At 34.8% G+C, this 20,074-nt stretch overlaps 1 protein-coding gene and 1 long non-coding RNA gene across 2 annotated transcripts in view; both read right to left on the bottom strand.

The window, feature by feature from the left end:
* Window positions 1-20,074, bottom strand: part of THSD7A (thrombospondin type 1 domain containing 7A) — a 461,297-nt gene that overhangs the window by 169,481 nt on the left and 271,742 nt on the right. Inside the window, exons 5-6 of the mRNA XM_004459100.5 lie at window positions 12,527-12,682; window positions 11,001-11,213 (exon numbers count right to left, since the gene is read on the bottom strand). Of these exons, the coding sequence (XP_004459157.2) occupies window positions 11,001-11,213; window positions 12,527-12,682 (369 nt within the window). The remainder of the gene's footprint in view (window positions 1-11,000; window positions 11,214-12,526; window positions 12,683-20,074) is intronic.
* On the bottom strand, window positions 1,126-3,660 carry LOC131278492 (uncharacterized). The gene is made up of 2 exons (XR_009185808.2): window positions 3,576-3,660; window positions 1,126-1,249 (listed from the first exon to the last, which is right to left on the bottom strand). It is a non-coding gene; the product is annotated as an uncharacterized lncRNA (long non-coding RNA).

The raw sequence follows: 20,074 nt of genomic DNA, 5'->3' as shown, positions 1-20,074 counted from the left end.
CATTATTAAGAAAATGGATAGTGAATGATTGATTAGGGATGAATTTTGTATACATTTGAGAGTATAAGCATAGGTAGGTAGGCACTCATTCAGTGCAAGAACTTTTTCTCTGGTTTCTTTCTATATCATACCTCTTTAGGGACAAAAATAATGGAAAGATTTTTACTACAGGGGTTTTTAACCAGGGGTCCACAGACCACTTAGGGTGATATGTGAGCTTGTATTGAAAATTCAAAGAAACATTATTCTTGTGGGGACATGTTGGTGCAGGTGTGATATATTTATTAACTAATAAATAGCATAGTGTGGTCTTAGTAAGGGGTCCATGGAACAAAAAGGTTAAGAACCCCTGCTTTAGTCATTTAAATAAGTCTCAAGTTCATAGACAGAACTGGCTTCAGGTGAGAATAGATCCAATGGTTCAAATGATAACACCAAAACTTCAGTCTGTCATCTCTGCTTTTTATATTATCATCTTTATATAGTGATCCTGGATAGCTCCAGTGTTTCATGTTTTTTCTAAACAAGTTCTTTGATGTATTTTCTTCTGCAAGCCCATACTGAGTCAGGTGCCCACACTTAAAGCAATCACTATGGATAGGAAAATGGGATACAATGATGAATTGTCTGGGATGTGGGACCAATCCCAGCAAACCTCATGAATAAGATTAGGGAATAGATGAATTCCCCAAAGAAAAATCAGAGGCATAGTTGATGGGAGGAGGGAATTAATGGATGATGAGGAGGCAATAAACACATTAATATGTAGCTTTAAAATTTTTCCATCAATGTAAGCAGTTTATTTCAATATAAGATCAAGAATTTAGCATTTTTATTTTTACTAGTCAATTTATTTAAATTCTCTATTCCTTTTAGACTATGGGAAAAGCTGAAAGTCAAGAAAATAGGCCATATTTATTCCCAGCTTCTTATACCATATTTCATATTTCAACATCAGGTATCTCTGAGATATAAAATCTCTGACTCAAAATCACGCCTGATCAGTACCTCTTCTCCTTCCTAAATGTGGATTCCTAGTGAGTTTTATGGAAGATATTTATTCTCAGCTCTCACTTAACGTAGTGCTAAGTACCAGCAGTCTTAAAGTTCAAAGAATTTCACAGCTTTCTTTTCTCAATATATTTGACCGCTCTTCCACAGTAATATTCCCTGATCTGGAATACATGAAGTGAAGTCCAATTTCTGACGTCCAATTTCTGGCCATAGTCGGTAACTTGTTTTTACCTTTCTAAGAAAAAGAAAAACAAATCTACAAGTGTCTTAGTGTGACATATTTGGTGCAGTTCTTACATCATAAAAAAGTAAAAAATGCACACTTCTAATGTACTCTAAACTTAGTAACATTAACACAATTTTCACAAGTTTGGTCAGCTACTCAAATAATCTTAGTTCTCTTCAGAAGGCATTGCTAGCTCAACACTAGTTCAAATCAATAGCATGTGTCAAGTGGAAAAAAAATAATTCAGATAGCTGTTTCCTTGTATAATGGGTGAAAAGACTTTCTGTTATGGAATTTGATTGTTATTCACTTAACCATTTTCTGATAGCAATAGATCAAGAAGCAGGCACCCATTTCTCTAAGGGCATATGTGCTTTGACAATCATTACATTTGTTTCATGAGGGTGTTACAAAAATAAGGGTGTAAATCATTCGATAATACGGTTAAGAAATAAAATCACTAAGCCTTTACCAAACAAAAAGATGAAAAATTTCGTGCTTAGTTAGCTTTTCACATTGAACTCAGCTTAGAGGAATAATAGTTACAACAATAGTACTTATATGTGCCAGATACAATTTTTAGCACTTAATATATATTAAGTCATCTGTTTCCCACAACAACAGTGTGAGTAGGTAATTGTACCACCTTCGTTTCACCAATGAAGAAACTTATTCACAAAGGGATTTAAGTAACTTGCCAAAGAAAGTGACAAAATTAGGGTTTGAACCTAGATTCAGTGTCTCACTGCCTGGATCCCAGAAAATTGAAACTCAACAAAACACAGATAAAATGCTGTAAAAGGAATCCTTGAGATTTCAGATCCTTATGATCATTTTGCTTACTTTTTTCTTTATGTAAATGCAGTAGTTATTTTGCTCTGGTGTACAGGAATTGACTGTAATGGAATTTGAAGGCATGTGGGGATGATAATAGACTGTGAACTTTGTCCTCATGCTTTATCTGCTCCCTAGGATGCAAAGTTTGAATTTCTGTGAGGGTCATAACAAAAGTTTACTTGAGAAATTCAAAGTCATATCCTACAAATATTTTATCCTACAAATATTTTGGGGGACAAAAGAAAACCAAAAATTCATGATCAGGGCTTTATTGACAATCTGTTACATGGTGCACAGTGCTAAGAAGCTGGCACACAAAACTAAATAAGATATGATCCCTACCCCAGCATAACCAATGGTCTAGAGTGGATAGTGGGGAACGTAAAAGTATAAATCACCTAATTCTATAAACATAATAAATGAGAATATAGCACAATAACACTACATTGTAACTGTAATTAAGAACATTGGATTATGTATTCAAATGTGGTTAAAAGGAAGAATTTTAGATTGCATATATGTAATAAATGGAGGGACAGACAAGGAGATTGGTAAAATGGTCAGGAATATAATCAGAGGATATTCTGTGATTCCTGAATGGCTTTAAACTTTATGTGGAAGGCAAGAGGAAGTCAGCAAGAATTTTAAGCAGCAGTTTGACACGACCAAGGGAGCATTTATGGTAGGACACTTGTAAGTTCAGAATGAGGAGTACATGACCCAGGATACCAATGTCTCCACTGAGATGCCCTAGTTCTTCTCACCCTTGTCTAAGCCACACTATCATCTCTCACCTGAACCACTGCAGTAATCCCTCTTGTTGCTACTTCTTTGCTCCCCTAAGGTCAACAAAGCAACATGAGTTATTCTTTAAACACAAGTCAATTCAGGTCAAAACCCTCTTATGGATTCACAACTTTGAGTAGAAGCCAAGGAAGTGGGATGGTCTCACCCCTTTGTAGCTTCTCTAGCCTTACCTCAGATTTTTTTCTCCCCAACTACTCCAGCCATACCGGCCACTTTGTTGTTTCTCAGATATTCAAAGCAGTTTCTACCTCAAGGCTTTGCATTTGCTGTTTCTTCTGTCTATTATGTTCTCTCAGATTCTCATAGGTCTTACTTCTCCATATCCTTTATGTCTTTTCACAGATGTCACTATTGTAAAACCACCACTGACCACTACATAAAATAACCCCTTCCTTCTTCTAAGTACTCCTTATTCCCATTTACCCTATTTCATTTTTCTCTGTATCACTCAACCTGTCCTGATATACTCTGAATTACTTGTTTATTCACTTATGGTCTGATACCCCACTTCTTCACTTAGAGTAAATTCTAAGAGGACAAGGAATGCATTGCATTTTTTTTTCACTGCTGCATTTCCAGCAACTGGAACAAGGGCTGGCATATATGTGATGTTACATAAATATTTATGGTATCAAACATGAGGATTAGAAAGATCAATCAGATATAATTAAAGAAGATAAATAAGGGTTACCTGTGAATAGAAAGGGATAAGTCAACTACTGCAATGTCTCAAGCAGGGCATAATTAGTCTAACCCAGGGTTTTTGACTTTGATCCTCTTGTGTTTTTGGATTGGATCATTATTTGTAGAGGGGAGCTGTCCTTGTTGGATGTGCATTGTTAGATGTTTAGGAGCATCTTTAACCTCTATGTTCTGGACCAATTGTATCCCTCCTGATTATGACAGCACAAAACAGCTGCAGACATTGCCAAATGTCTCCAGGGAGACAAGACTGCATCGGGTTTAGAACCACTGGTCTGCTCTGGAGATTTTTAAAATAAAGATATAGGCAACTGAATTTGATGATTAAATGTTGGTTTTGAAAAAGGAGGGAGACAGGTGATTGAGTAAATTGTGGTGCCATGACTTTCAATTCAGGTCTCTTTTAATTCTACCCTTCTTTAAAATATAATTTAAAAAAATCATAAAATCTTATCCTTTTCTGAGACACATTCAAAGAGCATTGCCCCAATCCTGTTACATATCTAAATCTGTTACATCTAAATCTGATGCCAGATTTCTTAAGGCCATACTAAAATTGTGATTCCTATAAACCAACACTGAAGAATACCTATTGCCTTATACTTTCTAAAAGGCTATAAGGACTTTCATATTGACAAAAATTGAATAGACTATCTCAATCTAATTACAGGAAACTAACTCCTACCAACAGTGTTATATGATCTTAATTGTAAAGTAAGAGACCTTAGACTTAAACATAATATCCACCCTAATTATATTCCAAGCACATTAAATGGTGTAGCATCTATGGAAGGGAAGTTCTTAGTTGATTTATTGCTTAAATTATGGAAAAACAATTCAGTTATAGGACATATTCTTGCATTTATGAAATCAGCATTTCCATGTAATGGCTGTGTAATTTGTGTGAAGAAGTAGATTCCAGTTCCAGTGGATGACTGTACATTTGAAATTGTGTTCTACTCTAGCTCTATTGCCATTTGAACTAGAACATGAGCTTGTACCCTTTTCTCACACTGACTTCTGATCTCCAGAGGTAAAAACTTTTAGTGTTTTTTGGGTGTCTATTTGTATATTTGCCTCAATGGAACTAAATGATATCCCCTTATATTTCTCCTAGTATAGAGTTTCTGAAACGGCAGAAGGTTGGAACTAATATTTCTCAAATGTATGAACCACCCAGAAAGTTTATAAAAATGCACATTTCTAAGACTTCTCTACAGACTGTGACTCTCTGGGTCTGTATATAAGACTCAGGAATCTGCTTTTATAGCACACACTTATGCAGATTCTGATACTGGTGGATCTAGGACACCCTTTGTAAAATCAGTTCTAGTACCTCAGTGTAAATTGGAAAAAAATTGCATATAATGAATACATATATACACACATAAAACTTAATTCCTATCTGTTTGAATTACATATGTAAGTTTCTTCTTTCCACTTATATCTGACTTAGAAGCCTCTAATATTTTTGATACAGTTTAATTTGAAACATAAGAAGTGTGTGTGCAGAAGTTCTTAATAATAGAAGTGTTTTCCATGTGACACAGCAGTACTGCAAGCAAGTTTTAGGTGTACCTGAGACATGTGCTGTTAATAATATTTAAAGTCATTCATTTTAGACAAATACATTAGAGTGAATTCAAGGCTAACTACATAATAATACCATTTTCAATTATTTGAATTTTAACATGCTGTGCCCTATGGAAGAAAAGGGCTTGAGCCTGGACCATACTGTTCCCAGAATAACAAAAAACACACTGAGGATCCTGGTCAATGACCTCGCTACTCTTAAAGTGCACCTCTAATAGCTGTGTAAGGATAACTGTTGTGATTGACTTACATGAAGATTTTTTGGTCTCATAAAAATCTCAGTTTTTTATGAAAGTGAGTCATTCATGTGACTTGGTTATGTGTGTTCAGTTTTACTAGTGTGGAGAAAGTATAAGGAAGGTGCCATGGAAGCGAAGACCTTTTGAAAGTGCTGAGGTTTGTGGCTTTACAAAATAATACAGAAAGAAAAAAAATAACAAAAACTGAGTTTTTGAAATACATTCAGAAATATATACTTACACTGATATCTGATGTAGAGCATATGGTAATGAAACATGGTTGGCATTATTTATTGTTTCCAGAGAGACCAGGCAATATGGAAGCAATCTTTCATTTACAGTCTCCTTTTTCCTTAAGTAATCAATACAATAGTGGATTTTCCATCACTTCCAGTCTATTATCCTTGCTTTGTTCTGCCTCTAACCAACCAATTTGGGAAACAGAGTACTCTTGCCTTGCCAAACTTACACTTTTAAATAAAACACACAGAGATGTCATAAAAACTAAAATATGGAGAGATTTTGGGTGTCTCTTAGCTATAACAATCTCTAGATCCCTCCTGTCTGCCAGTATGTCCCTGGAATAGTTCCTGCATTTGTGCTCCAAGATCTGGAATTTGCTTTTCTGAAGATCTGTAAATTATGAGTAATATTTTTCTATTATACTGAAAATGTCTATCCATTTCTATCTATTGTCTTCTTTACTCTCTTTAGTCTTGCTGCTCTGTTAGACTCCTTTGTCTTTCAAAGGAGCTATGGAAAGCCCTTCCTCGCACTCTGCCAATACTCCTCCCACAGACCTTGCTCCTTAGAAGATGATGCAAAAAATGAACCACACGGCTAACGACAAATCCTAATGCTCTCTGGAAGCTTGGGCAAGAAATATTTCAGGAGAAAAATTAAGACTTTAAAATGTTTTGAGGTCATTAACAAAGTTGTGAAATTTATAAGGAACACAGAAGGAAAAACATCATTTTATTATTTGCTAGGCTCACAGGCTCTAATTCTTCATTTCCCCAGTTGAGCTTTAACTTAATTATGAAACAAAATCTATAGCTGCAGCCCAGGCCTAGAGGTAGAGTCTGTATAACTAATCAACTTTAATTCCCTGGGCCCGATTTAATTACAAAACAACATTTGGTGCAGCTGCTAAACACTTACCAGGTGACCACATGATAATATTGGAATAGTATTTAAAGGTCTCCAGCTTTTGTTCTGATTCCATCAGCATAATTATGTTTCAGTTATATGCAAAAATGAGCAGAATCTAGGATTTATAATAATAAAGATTTTCTTAAATTATACACACCTATACTTGAGCCAGTCGTATTTGAATTGTACTGCTGCTAGTTAATGTCAGGAAGTAAAATTTAATTATGAAAGAAATGAACTGATGAAAGGCAAAAAATAAAACTAAATATCAGCCACATTCTTTCATTTTTCAAAATTCATTCTGTCTATGAGGTAGACAAAATGAAAGCAGCTTATGAATATTCTGAGTCATCAATTTGTTTTGTCAGTTACAACAAAAATTACTTCCCAATTTACCTAGATATATCTAATTCCTCTGCTTGTTCTTTTGTGTTTCACAAAACAATTTAGGAGGTAATTATTTGTGTTATAAAATATTTGTTACTTGGCAAAATTAAAATTTAACCATTGATATCATTTAAATAGCCAAATCCTCTAGTAAATTTAAAATATACTCAATTTGTACAAACATTGGGAACGAGCAGATCAAATGATTTTTCATTTGGCGCTTCATTGAGGCAGAAGCTATAGGCACTCTTAGCTTTTGTTTTAGCATTCTACCTCACTCAACTTTTTGTAATATGTGGAATCCTAGTTCCTTCCTATGTTTCACTGGAGGACAATAAAATTATTAGAATTGAGGGAAAAAATCAAGCAGAAGTATCAGTAAGGGAGTTACCAACATTGCTAATAAATATGTCCCTTAGTATTATTACAGTAATTTAGAAGGAGAAAATAGAATACCAACTAATTCATGTTAGGATTTGAATGGGAGTAAAAGAAAAACAGAATATATATTTTTTGCTATCTTTTTCCTATAGCAATCCCAAAGTCTTATTTTCTCTTTTTCCTCTTTCTCCTTGGAGCATAACTGGGTAAGAGCTAAAGAGAGAATTTATCAAAGTTGATTATACACACATAGAGGAAAAGCAGAATACAGAAAATCCATCAGAAAAGATCTGGAGCAATAATCCCATCCATTACCTCCTAACCTCAGTACTGGTTTGAATTTTATTTAATTCTGTCCTGCATGGCTATCTTGGACCTTGGACAAAAGATGACACAGTACATTTCAGAGTCGAAAGGCTAATTTCTCAGTAACAGAGTGTCTGTGTCAATCTCCTACCCCAGAGCATATCTTTTTCCACTGAACGGTGACTGAGTCACAGGAGAAAATAATTCTGCTTGCTGGAAGAAAACTGGATGGAAGGAATTATGACGGTTGGCAGATGCTTCAGTGCCCCTCTGGGGGCACCAGGATGTTCCTGCAGATGCTGAAAGCAGTATAAACTGTCAAACCATGGGACCCTGGGGCTTGGTGCTCACACTGCTCGGGTGTGCAGAGAGTCAAGACTTGAGAGTTAGAGGGAATCTCAGAAACAATCTTTTCCAGATTACCAACTATGTCTGGGGTAATGCAATGATTCCTTAGTGCGACTCAGGGATTGTTGAGGGGTAAGAGCTTCTCCCCAAAACAGCAGTGGTATTCTTGGGAGGAATGTAAAATCCTATGTCAGGACTACTATCAAGACAATAATTTATCAAATAAAATTCCAAGTAATTCCTGTGGTTCAGGAAAAGAATCTGATGCGAAACAACCATCCTACTGGCTCAATGACGTTTCTAGAGGGGAGGCCCTTAGAGTACTGGAGAAGGCTGATTCAGGAACCCTTATACTGTAATAGATTTCATGGGTTGGGAGTTAGGTAGTTAAATTATATCATTAAGACACACATCAGAGCAAAAGTTAGATTACTAAAGTCAAGTCAATCAACCCTTAAAATCCTTCTTTTTTTCCATATTATTTTCTATTGCACATAGTAAATATTCTTGGAAAACTGTCATCTTTGCCTTGTTATTTTAAAATTGGACAATGTATCGGACATCTGTTCCCTGATGATTATTTAATTTGTATTCCAAATGACCTGTTTTCAAATGAAAAAATATTCTGTGATTTTTCATGGAATTCCTCTACTTTCATCAAAACAAAACACATCCACAGCAAAAAACTAGGAATATCAGGAAACTTAACATGATAAAAAGTATATATGAGAAACCCAAAATAACATTATAATCAATAGTGAAAAACTGAAAGCTTTCCTCTTAATATCAGGACCAAGAGAAGGATGCTTGCTTTTGCCACTTCTAATCAACATTTTGGTGGAAGGTTTAGTCAGAGCATTTAGACAGGGAAAAGAAATGAAAGACATCCAAATTGGAAAAGAAGAAATAAAGCTGTCTCTATTTGCATAAGTAATTTTTTTCTGCATTGAAAGTCCTAAAGAATCTACACACACGAAAAGCTGTTTGAGCTAATAAATGAATTAAGCAGGCAAAAATCAGTTGTATTTCTATATGATAGCAATGAACAATCTAAAAAGGAAATAATTTAATTTACAATTTCACCAAAAAGAAAAATACTTAGAATAAATTTAATCAAGGACGTGCAAGGTGTGTATACTGAAAACTACTAAACTATTAAACATTGCTGAAAGAAATTAAAGATGAGCTAAATAAATAGAAAGGCATGTAGTGTTCACAAATGGGAAAATGTATTATTAAGATGGTTGTAAACACCAAAATGATCTGCAGATCCAATACAATCCCCATCAGAATCCCAATGATCTTTTTGCAGAAATGGAAAGTGACAATAAAATTCATATAAAATCACAAAGGACAGAAATAGCCAAAGCAACCTTGTAAAATAACAAAATGGAAGACTTACATTTTTTTTATTTCAAAACTTATTACAAAGCTACGGTAATCAAAACAGTGCTATCCTGGAGTAAGGATAGACATAGAGATCAATGTAACAGTATTGAGTCAGAAATAAAACCATACATACATGTCAACTGATTTGAAAAGTATGCCAATACCATTCAATGGGAGAAATACAGTCACTTCAAACAAACAATCTGGGACAAGTGGATATCCATATATAAAAGAATGAAGTTGGACCCTTACCTCACACCATATACAAAAATTAAATAAAAATGTATCAAAGACCTAAATTTAAGAGCTAAAATTGTAAAACTCTTAGAAGAAAATATAGGGGTAAATCTTCATGATTGTGAATTTGGCAATGTTTTCTTAAAATACGACACCAAAAAGCATGAGCAGCAAAAGAAAAAGATAATTTGAACTTCATCAAAATTGAAAACTTTTGTTCATCAAAGGATACTATCAAGAAAGCAAAACAACCCACAAAATGGGAGAGAATATTTGCAAATTATAGTATCCAGAATATATAGTGAACACTTACAACTCAACAACAGAAATACAAACAGTCCAATTTAAAAATGGGAAATGGACTTGAATAGACATTTCTCCAAATAATATGTGCAAATGACCAAAAAGCATATGAAAAAATTATGGAAATGCAAATGAAACCACAATGAGATACCACATCACATCCACTAGGATGGCAATTAAACCAGAAAAATGCAAGTGCTGGTGAGGACATGGAAGAATTGGAACTCTCATACATTGGTGGCAGTGTAAAATGGTGCAGCCACTGTGGTAGTTCCTCAGCAAGTTAGTCAAAGCAACTTCTCTCCAAGGTATACACCCAAAAGAACTGAAAACAGGTATCCAAACAAAAACTTGTACATGAATGTTCACAGCAGAATTATTCATAATAGCCAAAGGTAGAAATAAACCATATGTCCATCAACATAAGAATGAAAAACCAAATTGTGGTATATTTATACAATGCAAGATTACTCATTATAAAAAGGAATGAAGTATTGATACATGCTACACAAGAGATAAACTTTGAAAACATTCTTCTAAGTGAAAGATGTCAGATACAAAATGTCACATATCATGATTCCATTTATATGACATGTCTAGAGTAGGTAAACCTATGGAGATAGAAAACACATTAATGGTTGGAGGGATTTAGGGAGGGAAATGGGGAGGATTGTTTAATAGGTACCAGTTTATGTTCAGGGTTATGAAAAAATTCTGGAACTTGATTGTGGTGATAATTTCACAACATTGTAAATGTACTTAATGTCACTGAATTATACACATTAAAAGGGTTACAGTGGCATATTTTATATGTGTATTTTACCTCAATAAAATAATTTTTAAAAACCTCAATTATATGTTGATAACATGTTAACATTTCCTATATATTGAGTTAAAAATATATTATTACATGGAAAGAAGGAAGGGAGGAAACAAAGAAAAAAAGAAGCAACTATTTCTGTGTTTCTAACTAAAACCAGTTCTGATGAAAGAAGACACAGGATTTTAACTTAAGGTAAAAGCATATCCCCAGGGTTAAACTGACATTCATAGAAACAGGATAGATGCATCTGTCTCACCATCACTGTTGATGCACACAACCTCTTGAACTTGAGTGCCTGGACCACATTCTTTTCCATTATCTGGTTCACAATCTCCAAGCCTCACTGCTTTCCAATCATAGCAGGATGGCTCTTCACAGGGAATGGCTTCCAGTAAGTGAGGGCAGTTTCCAGTACCCCCAGAGCCTCCAGTGGGCTCATTTGTAATGAGTCGCTTTCTCAGTTTGAAGCCTGTATTATTGAGAAAGAAAATATTTGTGGTAATCATCAGGAATTAAGTGTTTCAGAACTTTGAATGAAACCCCAGAGTGAAAAGCTTGATGAGGGTAAAAGTCATGTTTTGCTTTAATCACTGACATTTCTCCAAATTCTAGCTTAACATTGGCTCTCACCAATTATTTACTAAATGGATAAATGAACAGAAGAGAAAAAGGAAGACTTTTATTTGGGCTTGTCTTAGTAAACATAAGGGAGGAAATAGATGTGCCATGTTCCTTGCAGGTTCTGGGAGCAAAGGACGGAGAGGAGGAGAGATTTATTTGATGGATTTAGAAACTCTGGAGTTATAGAATGTTCAAAGAAACAATGAAATCCCAAGCTATTCAGATATCCATAACCTGACAGAAATTCTTTTATTTGGAATTCTTCAACACTGTTATACGATTAAATTTAGAAAAGGAACCTCTGAAAAGTGGTATGGTCCCAGAGAAACTGTTCGGTATTTCACTTAAGACTGGAAATTTGAAGTAGGGATATAAACCATCTGGGCCCTAATGTGGAATAGTCAAAGGCCTGCTTTGTACTTTAATAGCACTTAAGGGTCACCCTTCCTGGAAATATTTAACAAAATTAATAAAGTTTGTTTATTGTGACATGAACATATTAGAACCACTAGAAAACTATCCTTTTAAACAAAACACTCCAAGATCATATGAAAAGTAGCCCATCATGTCTATAGACAGTAAAGCCACTGCATTTCTTCTAGTCCTCTAAGACATATCAATCACATTATAAAAAGCAATAGTGGTATTATTTTTTTGTCTATAAAGTATGAAATAGTACCCTGCATTGGCCAATAGCTTTAGGCCAGGCACTGAATTAAGAACTTTATGTTTACTAACTCATTTAATCTCTAAAGCAAACCTGGGTGGCAGATATTATTGTCCCCCTTATTTTACAAATAAGGGGACAAAAATTTAGATATAAGCTAATTAACTTATCTAAACAGTAAGGGACAGAGTAGGTTTTCCAATCCAGGTCGGCCTGACACCACAGCTCATGTTAACCTCTTAACCACTGTACTAAAACGGTCTCAGAGGTTCTTCATCTAAATTAGAGAGCATCTTGCCTACATTCATGTGTTTTAATCTTGTGTTACAATCTACAGAGTTAGATTCACCCAACTTTTACAATCAATGCTCATATAGTCATCCTAAAAAATTAGCACAACAGAACAATCACAAGGAAACCAGAGCATCGTTTAAAAACAATTGATGCTGCTGACTCAGGGAAAAATTTAAGAATGTCAAGCTAATATTACTTACCTTTTCTGCCTTGCTGATCGTTACAGTTTTCATAAGTACAAGGCCCCCAGGCTGACCAAGGTGAAACTTCACATTCTATTGGACAGGGAATGTGGCACTGCTGTGTAGTGTTAGGGATGGGGCCAGTGCATAATTTCAAGTCCACTGGTTTTGATGCTGTTTTGGAGAAAAACAGAGATCCCTTAAGACACTATACCAAAAAAAATCTCATTTTTTTCTGATAGACTGTGTACAGGGTGAAGGAGAATGCTTAAAGAAGTATGACCAAGACATTATTCCTATGATTCTCAGCTTCATTCTGAGAAGAAAAGGAAAAGGAATGAGGAGAAAAGAAGCAGTGTAGCATAGTCCAGTGAAAGTGGACTAGTAATCTTGCAAATTGAGTTTGAATACCAGCTTTACAACTATTAATAACTAGCCATGCAATTAATATTGTTGAGTACCTTTCCTAGTCTGAAAAATAATCAAAATTAACTTAACTCTAAAACTCTGTAGTTCTAAGCAAGGAGAATATGCTTTAGAGGACTGAACATAGTAGAAGGAAGACTATAACTTTACTTTTTATGGATACATTGTCTACTGATTTTCTTCTCATAGAGCCTTCACCCCTCCCTTTTGGCCCACAAGTGTAGAGATCCCAGATGGATGTGATGAAGGAAGAGCTCGTGCCATCCAATGGGAGCCACTCTCTTGACCTCCAGCTGCACATGCTCACCTGTATTCTTCCAGGAACTTTTCATAGACTACATTATCTGCATGTGTGATACAAACCTCAATATTGCTAAGGGGACTGATTTTAATTATCTATGTTTGCTAAGAGTTAACATAATCAGCAATTAATGCATTTCTTGCCTCTTGCCCTTCCTTCTCTTCTTTTCCATCATGATACCTCCATTTTTGCTCCTTTGTAGAGTTATGACAGTTTTGACAGGTAATGTCAAGTTATATTCACAATTCTGGTTAAAAATGACTAAGTGAGGAAGATATTTGCAAGTATAGAGACAGCAGAGGAAAATCAAATTTAGCTGTATATTTCAAACATTAAAAGCTATAGCTATTTTGGTGCAAAAAATTTAAGAAGTAAATATCTTGGATGCATATTTTCTTTAAAAAAAAAACAGTTCCTGTTTCCATATGATTATTTGGAGTGCTCACACTTGTAGAATAAAGAACTAAAATAATAGAAAACTCAGGTATTTCTCATTCTCCATATGTGAGGGAACTATTAAATTACAATTTGAATGTGATTTCATAAATTCATAGAGAAATTAAAATATTTAGAGCTATATTAACCTTATTTTAGGAGAGTACTGCATATGTCCATTTGTACCTTAAACTCTACAGGAAACAAAGGCAACTCTGTAACTCTCCAGGTTCTGAATAAGGAAGTCTACGGCACACACATACAAACACAATCAATCATAAGTGCTCCTAGGAGTGTATGATAGTAACTCCCTCTCTTACTGCTACATTTGTTGGTTCTGAAAAACATTCTGCAGATTTTATCTGTCCTTTTTACACCTTATAGTGCTTAACCCTATTTCCCTGCCTCCCTTCACTCCCTCCCCAGCACACGCAATGAAAATAAATGACTGGGCACCTGCAACTTGCTAAGTATAAGAGCACAGTGAGTGTTATCACTCAAATTTGTTAGGATTGTTACTTAGGTGCATTATCACATCAGTCAAAGCCAAAAAAAAAAAAAGAAAAAAGATTAATTTTATTGCTTCACAAAAGTGAAAGTACTTGGCACACAAATGACAGGAAATACAGAAATAAATGTTTCACTGTCTCTGAATATAAAAAATTACTTGCTATCAATGAAAAAATATTTCACATAAAAACGAATTCTGAGACACTTATCAGCATCAGTCTGTTGTGTATGGAAAAATTCCTATAACTGCAACTTGACATAAGTAATTATTTTCATTTCTAGAATTTCTCAGGCCATCATTTAAATTAGCAGCTATTTTAAGTGATCTGAAAAGTCTCCTTTTTTTTTTCCTTTCAATTGGCCAAAAGTAACTTTACATCTTGTTCAGGAAATAATGGTTACTATAAAAGATAAGTCTTCAGGACTTGCAATTGTGAGGAATATTAGAGTCTGTAAAAATTATTTTATTCATAAGATTGAAAACTTTAGGAGGGAAACATGGTTTTAATTACTGAAAACAGATTAAATGTACATCTAATTACTGGCTATTTTTTTATAAGTATAATTTAGAATTTTGGTATTTTAAATGAATCAAATAGAATAATAAATCTCTAGCTACTAAAAGAGAATTGTAATGAATAAAGGTTTGAAGTATTGTTGAAGCAAAATACTCTGGAGGACTGCTTAGCCAAGACAACAAGTCAACACTGAGATAATATAATTCTTGACAAATGACTTTTATTTAATATAATTGTCCTGTTATATCTCTAAAGCATGTAGCTTTCTTTTTGTTGTATTGTCTTTGCCTGGTTTTGGTATCAGGGTAAAACTAGCTTTATAAAATGTATTCGAAAGTGTTCCCTTCTCTCATTTTCTGACAAAGATTGCATAGAATTGATGTTTATTCTTTAAATGGTTGGTAGAACTCTTCAGTGAAATCTTCAGAGGGAATTTTTTTTTGGGGGGGGAGCTTTTAAATATTTAATTCCATTTCCTCAGTAGGCATAATGTTATTTAAATTATTTCATATTAAGTAAGTTGTGGTAGGTTGTATTTTTTGTTTTGATATTTTGTATTCCTTCCATTTGATCTAAGTTGTCAAATTCATGTATAGGGAGTTGTTTGTGGGATCATCTTTTGTCCCTTTGATGTCTACATGGTCTATGGTGATATCCTCTGTTTCATTCCTGGTGCTGGTAATTTGTGTCTTCTCTTTTTTTCTTTATTTCAGTCCTTCAGTCTTGCTAGTGGTTTCAATGTTAATGATCTGCTCAAAGAAACTAGCTCTTTATTTTGTTGATTTTCTTTGTTGTTTCTGTTTCAATTTCATTGATTTCTGCTCTTGTGTTTGGTAATCTCTAATTATATAAAACATTTTTTATATTATTTTTCTATTCAATCTGATAATCTCTGACTTTTAATGGTTAAGTTCAAAGTTTAAAAAAGTGGTATCACAATGTTTTGGGATAAATGCATAAGTCTGAGGAAGAAAGAAGCAGTCCCTAAGATCTGGCCTGGCATTCACAGGGAGGTCTTGGTTTCTCCTCGTTGGACATAAACAATTTCACAGAGGATCAGTATTAGATTAGTCACCTTGAAACTCTGAGCCAAGACAAAAAACAAAACCACTTCACAATTTGTTCAAGCAAAAACAAGTTCAGTGTGTGAATCACAAAAATATTAAACATCCTTCTCCCAGTTAATGAGTGACTGCTGCTGCTTTACCCATTAGAGCTTTAGCTTGCCTCTAGTCTTCCCTCATTCCAGATAAAATTAAGATATCCAATCACAGAGTCAACCTCACTTTCTTATATCTTTCAATCCCGAGCATAGTCTGCTTATTTAAACCCTTCTAACCGCTACTCCATCTGATCTTGAAGAATATACTAGGAGGATTCAAAAATATGTACGATATCTACACACACAAAAAAAATAGGTCATAACTAATTTAAAAATAAAAATAAAATATTAATATAGAACATGTAAGCATATTACAAAATGTGTAATATGATGAGACCCTCAAAATAATCAAATATCAACTCTGATGATCTTTTGATGATAATTATTCTGATTTTCATGTTCCAGTTTGGAATGAAACCTAACTTACCTTATTGGAAATCACAAAACACAGTTAGACCAAGTGGGATATTCTATAGTTATTGTGAAAATAATAAGAGCAAACACATGAGACATTACTAAATTATTTTAATCCTCATAGCAACCTCATGAACTAGGTACAATTGTAATTCCAAAATTAAGGTGAGGAAACTGAGGAACAGAGAAATTAAGTAACTTGCCCAAGTGCTGCGATCAGTTCAGCGATAGGTTTGCTCGAAGGGAAGCAATGCAGAACTTACAGAAGTAAAGGACAGAGAGAGAGACACGAGAGAGGAGATAAAGATGGAATCAGGGGACTCACAGCATCTGGAACTGAGAACCTCGACCCTAGTTTCCACCTCGTATTTATTGGAAACTGCCAAGCAGCTGTTTGCTATTAGAACTGCAACATTATCTATAATAGGGAACAAACGCAACATCTAATAACTGCAATATCTACAATAGAATAGGTGTGATAGTCACAGTAAGGAACAGAAAAGCCAGTTTCCCACAACACCCAAGGTCACACTGCTAATCAGTAGCAGTTGGGATTTAAAGTCAGAGACTATGCTCTTATCCATTTTGCTATATCATGGTAAGGCCATTAGAGGAGGCCATGTTTTTCCCCTAATTCCCAACCTCACTCCTGTAATACAAAGGAGAAGGATGGTTTGACTTGAATAATGTGTTTTAAACAGCCTATCTTGTTACTGTTGTGGGGAATATAGGCAGGAGCTGGGAAGGATAGTCATCTGAAACATGAATTTGTAGTATTTCAATAAGAAACAATTTAGGTTTTCACCAATTTTTAATACCTAATTTTAAAAACTATATCTTTTTGTTTTATTGCACAAATAATATTCCATATACTTATCTTTTACTTTTTTTTAAATCATAAAACATACCTTTGAAGTCTCAAAATACTTTATTTAAAAAAAATTTTCCCCTCCCCCTACCCTGCTGTTTTTGCTGTGTCCATTCACTGTGTGATCTTCTGTATCTATTTCTCTTTTTGTCTTCTCATTTTTTTCTCCTCTGGGATTCATTGGGATTTGATCCTGGGGCCTCTGATATGGAGAGAGGTTCCCTGTCACCTTTGCCACCTCAGTTCCTGGTTTCTGCTGTGCTTCACCTTGACTCTCCCCTTCGTCTCTTTTCATCATCTTGCTGCATGACTCACTCGTGCAGGCACTCGGCTAACTGCACGGATACTCGGCGTGCCGCGCGGGCACTGGCTCACCATGCAGGCACTGGCACAGGCACTCAGTTCGTTGCACGTGTACTCATGTGAGCATCCAGCTTGCCATGTGGGCACTGGCTTGCTGTGTGGGCACACTTTCTCTTTTTCTTTTTTACCAGGAGGCCCTGGGGATTGAACCTGGGCCCTCCCATATGGTAGGTGGAGGCCCTATCACTTGAGCCACATCCACTTCCCTCAAAATACTTTAAATCAGAGATCTCACAGTCTACTACAGACCTATTTCTATGACAGTATTCCTTTTCTGTACTCATCCAAAAGATATACTTGGGTTCAAAGGTTGAGAAAAATGCAGTAAGTTTAATAATTCATTCATCCATTTAGTAAAAGGGATGAGCATTTTTGGAATTCAAAATTTCCTGATATTGCAATTTATTTTCTATCTGCTTCCCTAAAAATACAGTTTTTATTGATTTTTTTTCCTTTGACAACCTCATTTGATTGTTAATTCACAACCACAGGAAAATTCTCTTCTATTTAAAACACAATTTTGGTATAGGAACTGATGAAATTTTTAAATTAAATACAATAGTGCCTGATAACAGGAGAGACTCAAATGCCAAAAAATAAAAATCAATTACAAATTATTTTCCTTTCCTTTCTTATTCTGTTGTTAAGCCAATTAAAAAATACTCAATTTGCTCTTAATAACTGTTATATATTCTTGTACTAAACTTTATTCACAGAAATTTCTTTTCCCTCATCTTTCTCAGGCTGATTTATTTAATGACGTAGAACTCATATGGTTCCTTTTAATAATATTAGGGTTTTTTTTTTAAAAGACAGTATATCTTTTCTTTAATCAATTTTGTAACCATATTTAAAACAATCTCAAATTTATCTCTGGGTATTTAAGGTGCTTCAAAGTGCACTGCCAATCCTTTCTAGCTATGATGAACTCATTATTGAGCAATTTTTTCTGATTAATCTTTTCTTCTTTTAACCCAAGACATTATATTGTTTATTTATGAAGCATATATGAGATAGAACTTGAGCTCATTTTCTACATTATAATTAATATCTTCAGAATCCAATTGACTAGTCACTGTCCCCCTGTGCAGTTTATGAACTGATAGCCATGATTTCCATTCCCCGGACATACGCTTCATTGCTTCATCATAGGTTGCTTCCTTGTGAGCATGCTTGTACTTGCTGTTATACAGCCTCTTGAATTGTACTGAGGTTAAAAATCAGACATTTTCTAGTGTTTTGGGATTTTTTTTGCACTAGATTCTTTCAGAGTTAAGCTGTTCATCTGAGTGGTCCCTTTGTTTAGAATTACAGTATTTTTATATAGGCCTCTAGAATTTTCTGTCTGCTCATTCTTTTGGATTATAGGAGTTTGAGGTTTGCTTTATTCTGGTTATTGGTCAAGAGGATGTTATGCTAAATATGTTTTATAAATTGATATGATATTCTTCCTATATATTTCAACAAATGACATTTATATCCAGATTAAAGCTGGAAGAGAGTATTTCTCTTTATTTTTCAGTTATATATTCTAATTTTCACTTTTCAGTTATGGGTCATGAGGAGAATGATGGTGGGAAAGGAGCTGGGACATAAGCACGGGAAGTATTGTGAAAGATATGGACAGATGTCCAAGGAGGTCATGTCCTCTATATGAAGGACTGAACTTAACTTGTTGCTGGTCTGCTGTCTGAATGCTGCCCTTAGCAGAGTCAGGAGGGCATTCAAGTGAGGACCTTCGGCCTTCACTCTGCTAAGTCAGGGAGCCAGTGAGGGTTCTGCCAGGGCTCCTTCCTACTTCCCCCAGAAATTCTACAATATATCAAATGGAATGTTATTTTGCCATGGTGCTTCCCTCCTTCAATCTCCTATCAAATCTCATTTTAGTAAATAAAAACTCCTCAAAGGGGTTGGCTCTGGATGGGCTCATTCCTAGTTTCAGAGGCCGATATAGGTTTTTACATACTTGTACATTCCACTGGTCATTTTTGTGGGGATTATTAAGAGAAATCCATATACCTGTGCCCACAATGTCATATTGCCTAGGAAACCACTATCTTGATTCAAAATAGAGTTATTTTAACTTTTAAACTGTTTATAGCAACAACCATATGCCAGATAAATTATATCCCTGTCCCTGATTAATATAAAACAAGAACATTTAAAAATATCTAGGATTTTTCAAAACATACATCTTCCTAGGAATGCCAATCATGGTTAGGATTTTAATTTTACAAATTATATCAACTGCTTGATAAAAATATCATTTTCCTACTACAGGGATGTACCATCTGTCATACTACTATAAAATATTGTTTTTGTTTTTAAACACAGCATGTAGAATTATCTATGTAAAACTATACCAAAATATTGTACCATCATCCCATTGTTTACTCGATGTCCCTAACAAGGAAAACCGCATTGATAGATATTATAAATAAAGGGACATTAAAGTCCTCTTCCCTATAAACAGGGGTGGGGCAGAGCTGATTACTGATCATGGCTACTGATTAGGAAATTCAGATCTCTGGGGCTCTCTGACTCTGTGGGTAGCTGTTGTTTCAAACCT

The sequence above is a fragment of the Dasypus novemcinctus genome, chromosome 5 (assembly GCF_030445035.2).
Source record: "Dasypus novemcinctus isolate mDasNov1 chromosome 5, mDasNov1.1.hap2, whole genome shotgun sequence".
NCBI classification, from domain to species: Eukaryota; Metazoa; Chordata; class Mammalia; order Cingulata; family Dasypodidae; genus Dasypus; species Dasypus novemcinctus.
Note: the sequence above shows the minus strand (reverse complement) of the source record. Positions and strands in the feature narration are given on the sequence as shown.